At 43.6% G+C, this 12,234-nt stretch overlaps 1 protein-coding gene across 8 annotated transcripts in view; it reads left to right on the top strand.

The window, feature by feature from the left end:
- The window catches only part of TTC7A (tetratricopeptide repeat domain 7A), a 198,468-nt gene that overhangs the window by 120,901 nt on the left and 65,333 nt on the right, over positions 1–12,234 (top strand). For 7 of the 8 annotated variants that reach the window (XM_077336987.1, XM_077336959.1, XM_077337005.1 and 4 more), the window contains 3 exons: positions 6,961–7,077; positions 9,681–9,778; positions 11,209–11,343. In XM_077336987.1, coding sequence (XP_077193102.1) covers positions 6,961–7,077; positions 9,681–9,778; positions 11,209–11,343 — 350 coding nt within the window. The remainder of the gene's footprint in view (positions 1–6,960; positions 7,078–9,680; positions 9,779–11,208; positions 11,344–12,234) is intronic. The other variant, XM_077336978.1, reaches the window with a different exon arrangement.

The raw sequence follows: 12,234 nt of genomic DNA, 5'->3' as shown, positions 1-12,234 counted from the left end.
AGTTCCTCATGTTGTGGTGACCCCCAACCATAAAATTAGGCAAGTGTTCTTTCACAGAAATTAAACCAAAACTTACCAGTGGCATGAAAATCATGATGATTGTATATAAATTGTTTCTTTCCTGCCGTTTGTCAGTTCAGTTCTGCCACTTGTCCCAACATTCCTGTCTCGCACTGCCACCTGGAGCACCTGGTGGAAGACTGTGCCATGCTGGAGGCACTGCTGGAGTGGCTAGCAGCCGAATGTGGGCGCCTGCAGTGCCCCCCTGGCCAAGCTGCTTGCCCTGTGAAAGGTTCATTCGACCCCCAAAGGGGTCCCGACCCCCAGGTTGAGAACCACTGCTCTAGAACCAGTGAGGTCAGGATCCTCGCTCCTAATGAAAGAGCTCCGGACTGCACGCTGGACAGGGGAGGAGATGGGGGGTTAATATTTAATGAATTACCATCTTTTATATCTGAGGATTTTAAAGGTTGTTTTATTTTTTTATTGTAAACTGCTGCGAGAGTGGCAGTATATAAGTTAAAATATAAATAAATATCCTGTCTGGCATATATATTAGGAAAGCTTGGGGGTGGGGGGGGATCAGTAAAGCTGTAATTAAGATGAAAACCAGTTTGAAATTATCTTGCATTCTAGCAAAACATGTACTAACATGTACTTTATTGATAAAGTTAATTTGGAGGGGATGACTATAGCTATGAGGATGTCATATATAGGATATACAGGGCTACTTTCCAAATTCTCTAAAGTTGTTACAGCATAACATTTTGGAAGGGGGGAAATTTCCCAGTGGAACCAGGTAAACTAAGCTGCCTGTCTCCTGTAATGCTTAGGCGTTAACTGGGCGTATAGTGCACGACCAAAAATTGTAGCAAGGAATGAGCTTGTAGCAAGGAATGACCAAAAAGGAGTCCATTTAAAGGGCTCTGGAGGAGGGGAGTACACATACAACAACAAACCTCAGAGCTGATGGGTTGGCCATGGCCCCTGGAGGATGGTGATGGGCAAGAATTAGAGCTTCATTATATGCATTATTAAGTAATCCATTGGCAGATCTTTTCTTTCTTTTAAAATAATGCAATGAAAATAAATTACTACCAAGTATAGAATAAATTGTGCCAAGCAAGCAAAAAGTGTATTCTTGTGTAATTTACACAGAATTTTGGTATCAATACAGGATCCTAGGCAGCCAGAAAACACAAGACACTGCAGAAACTGTAGTTCCCTACTCTGGAAACTTCTGATAGAGGCTGGGTGGAGAGAGGGGATATTGGTTGGTTATGCCCCCCGCAGGGCACTCCACTCTGCGGGTATGAATTTATTGGTTGTCCCAGGCCCACGGGATGTTCGCCTGGCCTCGACCCGGGCCAGGGCCTTTTCAGTCCTGGCCCCAACCTGGTGGAATGAGCTCCCATAAGAGCGAAGGGCCCTGCGGGATCTACCAGCTTTCCGCAGGGCCTGCAAGGCGGAGCTCTTCCGCCAGGCATATGGTTGAGGCCAAGGCAGCTCTCCTACTAATCCATCAGAGGATCCCCTCCAATATTGAGATCTCTAACATCGAGATCATTGTTAGATCTATTGCATTGGTGCCACCCTCTTCTGAATATTATTTTCCCCTCCAGGCTGAACTTGGGGGGAAGTCGGGTAACTACGATCAGAATTATGAGCACCGCCGCTTATATGTTATATGTGACTTGTTGTTGATGTTAATTGGGGTTTTTATGGGGATTTTATTGTGTTTTGACTGTTTATGTTGTAAACCGCCCTGAGACCTATTTGGAGAAGGGCGGTCTAAAAATTTAATAATAATAATAATAATAATAATAATAATAATAATAATAATAATAATAATAATAATAATAATAATAATAATTGTGGGCCACTCCTCCTCAACAGTTCCTCTGAACCCCCATCTGGGTAGCATTTCTTTTTCTTTAGATGTTGGCAGCCGCCGGGGCGGTGTTAGGTGGGTGGTGGTAGTGATCTTTAATTGTTTTATTGTATTGTCTCTGTATTTTGATGTTAACCGCCACTAGCCAGCTAGCTGGGAGCAGCAGCCTATAAAACGAAATAAATAAATAAAAATAAGTAAAGAAAGTAATGCTAGAAAAAAGTTGAAGGCAGCAAGAAGAGTCTATAAAGGAAAAACACTGTTAATGATAGGATGCTTGGGGGGGACATTAGGTCTATGCCCCAACCACTACTGCTGATGAGGATGAAGTTGACCAGTTCTATGAAGCCCTACAACACCTTCTAGAAGCAATGCCAAAAAATGATGTGCCTATCATCATGGGGGATTGGAATGCTAAAGTAGGAAGCCAAAAGATAACCGGGATAACAGGCAAGTTTGGCCTTGGAGTACAAAATGAAGCAGGGCACAGGCTGGTAGAATTTTGTCAAGAGAATACAATGGTCATAGCAAACACTCTTTTCCAACAACCCAAGAAACGACTCTGCACATGGACATCACCAGACGGTCAACACAGAAATCAGATTGACTATGTGCTCTGCAGCCAAAGATGGAGAAGTTCTATACAGTCAGTAAAAAGAAGACCAGGAGCTGATTGTGGTTCAGATCCTCAGCTTCTTGTTGCAAAATTTAGGCTTAAATTGAAGAAAGTAGGAAAAAGCACTAGACCACTAAGTCATATCCTCGACGAATATACAGTAGAGGTGACAAATAGATTTAAGGAACTAGATCTGATAGACAGAGTGCCTGAAGAACTATGGACGGAGGTTCGCAACATTGTACAAGAGGTAGCAACTAAAACTATCCCAAAGAAAAAGAAATGCAATAAATCAAAATGGCTGTCTGAGGAAGCTTTACAAATAGCTGAGGAGACAAGGAAAGTGAAAGGCAAGGGAGAAAGAGAAAGATACACCCAATTGAATGCAGAATTCCAGAGAAAAGCTAGAAGAGATAAGAATGCCTTCTTAAATGAACAGTGCAAACAAACAGAAGAAAACAATAGAATGGGGAGGACCAGAGATCTTTTCAAGAAAATTAGAGATATGAAGAAAACGTTTCATGCAAAGATGGGTATGATAACGGACCAAAATGGTAGGGACCTCACAGAAGCAGAAGAGATTTAAAGAAGGTGGCAAAGGAGTATTTAAATATTAAAATGTTTTAATGCTTAAATTATATGATTGTTTTAAAGCTTGTTTTCAGCCTCCCTGAGCTAACCAGAGAAGGGTGGGTAGAAATAAGTTGTTGTTGTTGTAGTAGTTGTTGTTTTTGTAGTTATTGTTACTAAGCTGATGATGGTACAGGTCCAGAATGCTCATTTCTTATCTCTCCCATCGTGCAGAAAGATCATGTGCTCAAGACCAGCCATAGCAATTGTTTGGGTTGCAGACCACAAATAGGTGAAATCATGTGTCATAAATCCATTAATAGTGAGGATCTACTGTAATGCCTATAGAGCCACTAAGGACTTGAATTGCAACAGCTAAAACAACATTGTGTTCAAGAACATGTCCTAAATCCTTTCATAACATATTATGCCTTTGTCACTGTTACATTGCAAAGGGATTCAGAAAAGCAGGCTGAAGGTCTAGTAATCCTTAAAATGCAGAACAAGCCACTCTTCATGATTGTACTTACTTTCATATCTCTCCCCCCCATAAACATGCAAATACTTTGTTGGTTAATGTTTTTCTAAGCTGCCCCTCTCCAAAAACTGGTCCCTAGAATTGAATTATTCTTCTCCCTAGAAATAATGCAGTGTGAAGGAAGATTTGAGAGATGCTTGTAGAAACCACGAGTTTCAGTTTCAAAATATGAGAGGTGGCACAGGATAAGTGTTTCTGTTTAACAAATAAGAATATGAGCAAATATGAACTAGCCCTTGGGCCAGATGAAAGTAAATGAATTGGATAGGAATGACAGACACAAATGAAGGCCTTGTTAGCATACCAAGAAATGTCTGATATTTATTCATGAGATTGCCCCCAACCTTCAGCATTAGCTTTCAGTAGTCATAGTAGGTTCTTCGGACAGGGTAGATAAAATCCACCTCTACAAATTCATTGTGCTTGTAGTTTCTAGGATCTAATCTGGTGTGTGTGTGTGTGCGCGCGTGCGCGCACAATTGATAAAGGAAGGCAAGTCCATAAAGAAACCTTTCCAAAGAAGAAAGGGAAATTGGCTAACTCTGGACAGTATGGCCTGGTGAATTCAAACTTATTTCTCAGCGCTGACACTTGAAAAAGGCTCGTTGTATGTAACTACCCAAATGACCCCCACCTCCACCCTGATAGTGGAGGAAACCCTTTAGGGCTTTTGAATCTAACTGAGTGTATATTCCAGAGTATACATAATTAGATGGAGGAATTTACAGTGTGACTCTAGAAACACTTTCAGGGGAATAAGCCTATGGAATAGATTAGTAGGATTCTGAGCAGATTTATTTAGGATTAGAGATTAGAGATGCTTAAACGCTCACTCATTTGGCTTGTGTCCTGTTCACCAGTTGTGAGCACAGTCCTGGTTTTTCAACAATTGCATTTCAATAGAATTTTACCATTTGGTGTTCATCCCAGTAAGCCAAGTGGTGCTAATGGCAATGGCAGCATATTTGTGCATGAAAAGTTCTGGAGGGAAAAAGGAGGGCAGGATGCTGTTCCCAGTGGCTGCAGAGGAAAGGACACACAGTGATGGGTTTAAACTACAAGTACAACGATATAGGCTAGATATCAGGGGAAAAAATTTCACAGACAGGGTAGTTCAGCAGTGGAATAGGCTGCCTAAGGAGGTGGTGAACTCCCCCTCACTGGCAGTCTTCAAGCAAAGGTTGGATGCACACTTTTCTTGGATGCTTTAGGATGCTTAGGGCTGATCCTGCGTTGAGCAGGGGGTTGGACTAGATGGCCTGTATGGCCCCTTCCAACTCTATGATTTTATGATTCTAAAAGGTCTGGCAGGCATTGATGGCTGTTCAACATGAAGCACGTTGACTAGGTGATTGACCACTTGGAAAACAGCAAGTTCAACTGTTGAATGTATTCATGATGAAATTCACAGAATCCCTATTTAGCATCTCTCTTGGTGGCATTCAATTAGAAAAAAGAAAGCATCTTTGATGAGATAACATTTCTAGTTTAACAAATGGATGTGGGTGTGTTTTTTTAATACCTGTTTTTCCTCTTTTCATGCTCTTGTTATATTTTGATGATGTGAGGTTGTGATTGGGTTCCACACTGATAATATTTTTGCTAATTCCAGTGGCAGCTGCAGGAGTCTGCTATAGTACAGTAAAACAGGAGCTTCTGAAAGAGGAACAAGATTTATTTCCACATAAGCTTTTGTGAGTTGGTGCTCACTTCGTCAGATGCAAGAAGAAATTATTTCAGTTAATTAAATTTCTTAATACAAATTCTTTATCAGAATTTCAATATGTTGTTGTTATTGTTGTTAGGTGCGAAGTCGTGTCCGACCCATTGCGACCCCATGGACAATGATCCTCCAGGCCTTCCTGTCCTCTACCATTCCCCGGAGTCCATTAAAGTTTGCACCTATTGCTTCAGTTGCTCCATCCAGCCACCTCATTCTCTGTCGTCCCCTTCTTCTTTTGCCCTCGATCGCTCCCAGCATTAGGCTCTTCTCCAGGGAGTCCTTCCTTCTCACGAGGTGGCCAAAGTATTTGAGTTTCATCTTCAGGATCTGGCCTTCTAAGGAGCAGGCAGGGCTGATCTCCTCTAGAACTGACCGGTTTGTTCGCCTTGCAGTCCAAGGGACTCGCAAGAGTCTTCTCCAGCACCAGAGTTCAAAAGCCTCAATTCTTTGACGCTCAGCCTTCCTTATGGTCCAACTTTCGCAGCCATACATTGCAACTGGGAATACCATAGCCTTGACTAAACGCACTTTTGTTGGCAGGGTGATGTCTCTGCTTTTTAGGATGCTGTCTAGATTTGCCATAGCTTTCCTCCCAGGAGCAAGCGTCTTTTAATTTCTTTAATGCAGTCCCCATCTGCAGTGATCTTGGAGCCCAGGAAAATAAAATCTGTCACTATCTTTTGCACTCTCCTCCTTCACCCGCATCAACAGGCTCTTTAGTTCCTCTTCACTTTCTGCCTTTAGAGTGGTATCATCTGCATATCTGAGGTTGTTGATATTTCTCCCTGCAATCTTGATCCCAATTTGTGACTCCTCTAGTCCCGCCTTTCTCATGATGTGCTCTGAATACAAGTTAAATAGGCAAGGCGACAGTATACAGCCTTGCCAAACTCCTTTCTCAATTTTGAACCAATCAGTGATTCCATGTTCAGTTCTCACTGTTGCTTCTTGACCTGCATACAAGTTTCTCAAGAGACCAATAAGATGCTCTGGTATTCCCATCTCTTTAAGAACTTGCTACAATTTGTTGTGCTCCACACAATCAAAGGCTTTAGCATAGTCAATGAAGCAGAAGTAGATGTTCTTCTGGAACTCCCTAGCTTTCTCCATGATCCAGCGTATGTTGGCAATTTGATCTCTAGTTCCTCTGCCTCTTCGAAATCCTGCCTGTACTTCTGGCCAGGGGTGCAATGTTCAGTTGCGTCCCAGGCAGAATGGGTAAACTCACTTCTTGGCCCACCGTCTTCTATGTATGGGGCAGTGATGCTTATGTTCTTGGTGCTTGGGGGACAATAGTAGGAGGGTTTTGGAGTTCTGGTGTTGCTGATCACCTGGGTTTTTCTTCCACTGTGTGACAGTGTTGGAATGGATGAGTCATTGGCCTGATCCAACATGGCTTCTCTTATGTTCTTAAGGTTTGCATGAAACAAGATGCTCAAAAGGAAACAAGGGCTAAAGGGAGAAAGAACCACTTCTTATGCCCAAGAGGAACCCAGGGAAAAGCTTTTCTAGGTTGTGAAGAATGAAACCCGGTTTGAGGCTGCAGGAAGCTTACATATAGTAGATGGAAATACCATTACCATTACAATAATGGTGGCTATGTTTCTTTTTTGATTTTACAGCTTACTCTTCACCAAAGTGAAGCTGGAGTTGGTGCATAAAGGGCCAGAAGTGGCTTTAGTGACTTGCAGGCATATGCTGCATCTGTGGCAGACACTCTACAGTGTTTCACAGCACAGGTTGGTTTTTCTTTAAGCAGAATTGTTGTTGTTGTTGTTGTTGTTGTCATTGTTGTTAATTAAATTTTTTACCCACCACTCTTGGCACACCAGCTCGTGGTGGGTTACAGCAGGGGTAGTCAACCTGTGGTCCTCCAGATGTCCATGGATTACAATTCCCAGCATTTGCTGGCAGGGGCTCATGGGAATTATAGTCCATGAACATCTGGAGCAGTGATCCCCAACCTTTTTATCACCAGGGACCACTCAACGCCAGGGACCACTCACCGGGGACCACTCAACGCCTTTTACTGAAGCCCAGTGGTGGGGGGGTAGTTTACTCCTCTATTCTCAACCACTGCCCTAGCACCCTCTGATCGCTAATGTAATGTTTAAACATCCCTTCAAAATAAGATACAGACACGCCACAACAATGAAGTGTGTTGTAAAGGGCTGGGGGGGATGAAGTAAAGGGCCGGGGGGGGAGAAGGCGTCCTTCGGGGCCCACCTCCAATTAGTCGAAGGACCACATGTGGTCTGCGTCCCACAGGTTGGGGATCGCTAATCTGGAGGACCACAGGTTGACTACCCCTGGGTTACAGCATAAAATCCCACATCAAGAAAAAAAACACTAAAACCCATTTAAAACCTTACAAAAGCATTACAAAAAAACAGCATGGCGGTAAAAAAAAATCCTTCCCCATAAAAGTATGCCTGCCACCAGGGCAGCTGAGGTCTATATCAGCCAATCATCACCCATGATGTTCCAAGCTGGTGGCGTGTCTTTCCGGGGGAGCGGGGGGACCCGATCTTTCCCCTACACCAGCCTCAACTATAGACCTGGCAGAAGAGCTCCGTTTTACAGGTTCTGCAGAAAGCCAACAGCTCCCGCAGGGTCTGCAGCTCTTCCGGGAGCTCATTCCACCAGGTAGGGGCCAGGAACAAAAAGATCCTGGCCCTGGTTGAGGCCAGGCAAGCTTCCCTGGGGTTTGGAACAACCAACAAGTTGGTACCCAAGGATGATTTATTTTTTAAAAAGGCTTAGTCCCAGATGGGAATGGCAGAGGCATGCATGCCCAGGTAGAGTTTTGCATAGGTTGGCAGCCTTGTAACCATTGAGGACTAACTTGCAAGGCTGTCTGAGCAACAGGACATTAAGGTTAAAGATCATCTTTGGTCATTTTTTTAAAGGGATGAAAATGTTAAGCATGTAAAGTTGCAATTCTATACTCACTTAAATGTCTGTAAATCCTACAGAGGTCAGGGAGATTTATGAGCTTGTAAGTGGGTCCAGGATTCCTGCCTAAATCTATATATAGGTACATGAGCAAGATACCTGAAATTTGCAGAAACTACTGAGCAAATGAAGCGATGTTACTTTATACCGGTTGGAAACTAGGAGGGGGCAGTGTCATATAACCAGCCAACTTTATAGGAACCAGAGCCTGGGAAATAATACTAGCTGCAGTCAAACCTCACTTGGAGAATGCCAAGCACAGAATCATTTTAATCTCAGACCACTGCGGTCACTTTATCCATGTGTCAATATGTATTGGATCTATGCAATATTGTATGGTTAATATTGATGTTTTTAAAATCTTAAATGTGCACAGATAAAATATTTGTGTTTTAATATTTAGCATATTCTGCTGCTCAACCTGTAATGTTCCTAGCTTGTATACACAGGTTGGGTTATTTTGCTCCTTCTTTTGTTGTATATCAAGCTAAGACCTGAGAGATGTAGGTTCTCTTTATAGCCATAACCCTCCTTTGGCAACCTTTGCCCAAACTCTTCCTTTTAGCCTTACCTATCTCAGAAGAGGGGACAAGGCAGCATAAGGTAGCCTGATCTTGTCAGATCTTGGAAGCTAAGCAGAGTCGGTACCTGGAAGGGATACCACCATGAAGACTCTGCAGGGGAAGGCAGTGGCAAACCACCTGCTTTTCACTTCTCTTAAAAGCCCCTTACTGAGGTCACCATAAACTGACTGTAACTTGATGGCACTTTGCATGCACATCCCAAAGGGTTGTTGTGGGGGCAAAGCAGAGGGTGGAAGATCCATATGCTCTACCACAAGCCCTTTGGAACGCAAAGTCTTTTCTGTTTTCATATGATTCCACGGAGAAACAGAATTTTCACCACTAGGCAGGGAATGGAAAGCCAGATTTTCAGCAGTTGGAGAGCCAGTTTGGTGTAGTGGTTAGGAGTGCTGTTGTGGGGAGAGGAAAGGGAAGGCAACTGTAAGCCACTTTGAGCCTCCTTCGGGTAGAGAAAAGCGGCATATAAGAACCAACTCTTCTTCTTCTCTATAACTGAAGTGTGCCAAATTGCTCTGTGTCCATCACCACTGCCACCTCCTGCTTTGCCAGTTTGCTTTGTCAAAATGGCTGAAATGGCGCTGCTAGTGACACAAGCAGTCCCATCACTTTGGCAGAACCATTCCCGCCAGCATATTTTGACAGCCGCTATCTTGCTCACCCAGATGTTTCTGCTTGCAGAGCTGGTGGCAATTGTATCAGATTGATGCTCATTTTGTAAGGCTGCCTTGTGTTTCCTGTAAGCCCTCCTGTGTTTTCTATAAGCCACCATCTATTACATTGTTGCTGTCGTCATTCCTTTTCAGTGATTCTGAGAAAGCAAGCAGTGTGACTGAGGTGCCGCCAGTCAAGAAGCATAACAGCATGTATCTCACACTTCCTGATGCCCATGATAATGACTCTGGTAAGAGGGTTTTTTTTTTAATTGTCTTCTTGTGGGCAGATTCTAGTGCAAACAAAGGTAGACCATCTTCCCCCCACAAAAACTGAAAACAGTTTCTTGCCTTAGGCATTCATTCCCAGTGATGTGCCATGAGAAATACATTGATGAGATAAAGTCCACATATGTCAGAATGACATGCTGCAGAAGAGGCTGCCTGCTTTTTCTCTACACAAATCACTACTTGAGGCTCTGCCTCTTTTCTATGTTTGTGCTGGAATGAGCTCCCAGAGGAGATCCGGACCCTGCTGGAGTTGGCACAGTCCTGCAGGGCCTGCAAAACAGAGCTTATCGGCCAGGCCAGTAAACTGATAATATCTACAGGGCACCCCAACAGAACACCCCATCAACAATACCCCAAGGAGAACATCTGGGAAGTGATGTTGTTATTTACGATCGGACAGCTGCTATAAATTTACAGTTTAATATTTCTTTTAGAGTAAAATAGTTACATTTTGTTGAGAATAATTTTTATTTACTGGTTATTGTTCCTTGTGTTATGCATGTGGTTCACCACCCTGAACTGATTTTGGGAGGGTATACAAATCTAATAATAATAAAATTGTGTAAACTAAAAATATGTATTATCGGTTGCTATATGTTTATCATGCTCCCATTGTACATATTTTTTAACTTACGTAATATCATTTCTTGCATTGTTTAACATGTTATGTTACTTCTGGGTTGTTTCAGGTTTTTGCAGTCCTAGAAGCAGTAAACAAATAAAAGCAACCGCCGTTTAGAGAACGCAGTAAAAACTAATACAAAAGGCCTCTCTACTGCTAAAAGCCATGTCAAGTAAAACAGTCTTATATTTGAGTAAGGATTTCTATTTGTAAGCAGAGTGAGGCCTTGATGGATGCTAAGTGGACTATTTTAATGGATTTCTGTCTCAACATGATTTATCACTGAATTTAATATTGGAGCAGGAGTCCACGAGCAATCTGGTTTTCTTTCTGATTATAATAACTTATTTGTTAAGTAATATTTCCTGAGCGGTAGCCACGTTAGTCTTTTGTAGTGAAAATAAACTGGAGTCTTGTAGCACTTTGGAAACAAAGCATTTTATTCTAGCATTAGCCTCCGTAGACTAAAAGTCAAGTAAAGAATCCAAGCGTGGAACTGATGGGCTCTTCACGATTATATATATAATCGTGAAGAGCCCATCAGTTCCACGCTTGGATTCTTTACTTGACTTTTAGTCATCTATGTAAAGTATATATATATAATTTATTTAGATTTTTATACTGCCCATTCCATACAGCAGGCATTCCTATTGTCATCACTGGTTCACAAGAGGGATGGAGGAATGAGCCCTCCATTTTCAGCTAGCTTAAGGAGTGTGATACAATTTGAGTGTGGCAGTGTAAATTTTGTGTGCACTTGCATTTCAGGCTCCCAACGAGCTTCTTCTCTCGCAGCATCACGGCTGGAGCAGGCCATGTCTGAAGTAACCTTGCACAGTACTACTTTGAAGCAAGGACCTACTCAACTGTGGACAACTCTTGAACAGATTTGGTTGCAGGCTGGTAAGCTTTTTGTCTATTTTTTATGATGCACCAGACGCTTGCTGACATTCCCAGTTTCAGATTCCAAGTTCTGTTCTTAGGGTTGCCATCTGCCTGGAGGAAGATCGTCCTCTCATTTTATTAGTGAGTTATTTACTGGGTGGGGTTGTGTACCACCATGCCATGAAAAGCTTCAACTGCCTATTAAGCTGTTGTTTAAGGAACACAACCTTGTTCTCCAGGCCCTATTCCACATTTTGTTCTCTACCAGGGATCTGTTTTACAGATCAAGGCCTCATCTATTTTCTTGTAGCTTTCAGTATGGTTTTCCAGTTATGCTTGTAGCCCTCAATATGGGTCTCCGACCGTTTATGCACTGGGAACTTCACTGCCCCACCAAGCATCCATGCAAGAACACAAATTGGGAGCGGATGAGGTGCACCATGGTCAAATGCTCCCCCATGTGGGTGCAGGAAGAGATGGGGCAACCTGCCACAACTGAAACTCCAGCCTGCAGCTCGGCATGAAACCTCCAGTGCATAAACGGTCCCTGTTGTGTCTGGCCCAGAAAAACTGCTGACTGCATAGAATCTGTAAACCAGCGGTCTGCAAGCTTTCACTTGCTGCGGACCGCTGCAGCGTAGTGGAAGGAGAGGGCGGCCCGGGGGCCCGCGCACACGCGCCAGCCCCAGCGCAAACGTGCATGCGCGGACTGCTGCTCACGCACGTTTGCACCCAGCAGGGGCGCAAACGCGCGTGCATGGCAGTCCACGCATGCGCATTTGCGCCGCCGCCATGCCGATGGCCGCGGCTCTCCCTGCCGGCCCCTCTGCTCAAGCGGCCGATTAGCTTGCGGCTCGGCAAGCTTCTCTTCCCTCCCCTTCCGAAGCGAGAAGCTTGCCGGGCCGCGAG

The sequence above is a fragment of the Paroedura picta genome, chromosome 1, assembly GCF_049243985.1.
Source record: "Paroedura picta isolate Pp20150507F chromosome 1, Ppicta_v3.0, whole genome shotgun sequence".
In the NCBI taxonomy this organism is placed as follows: domain Eukaryota; kingdom Metazoa; phylum Chordata; class Lepidosauria; order Squamata; family Gekkonidae; genus Paroedura; species Paroedura picta.
This window is presented reverse-complemented; position numbering and strand designations above follow the sequence as displayed.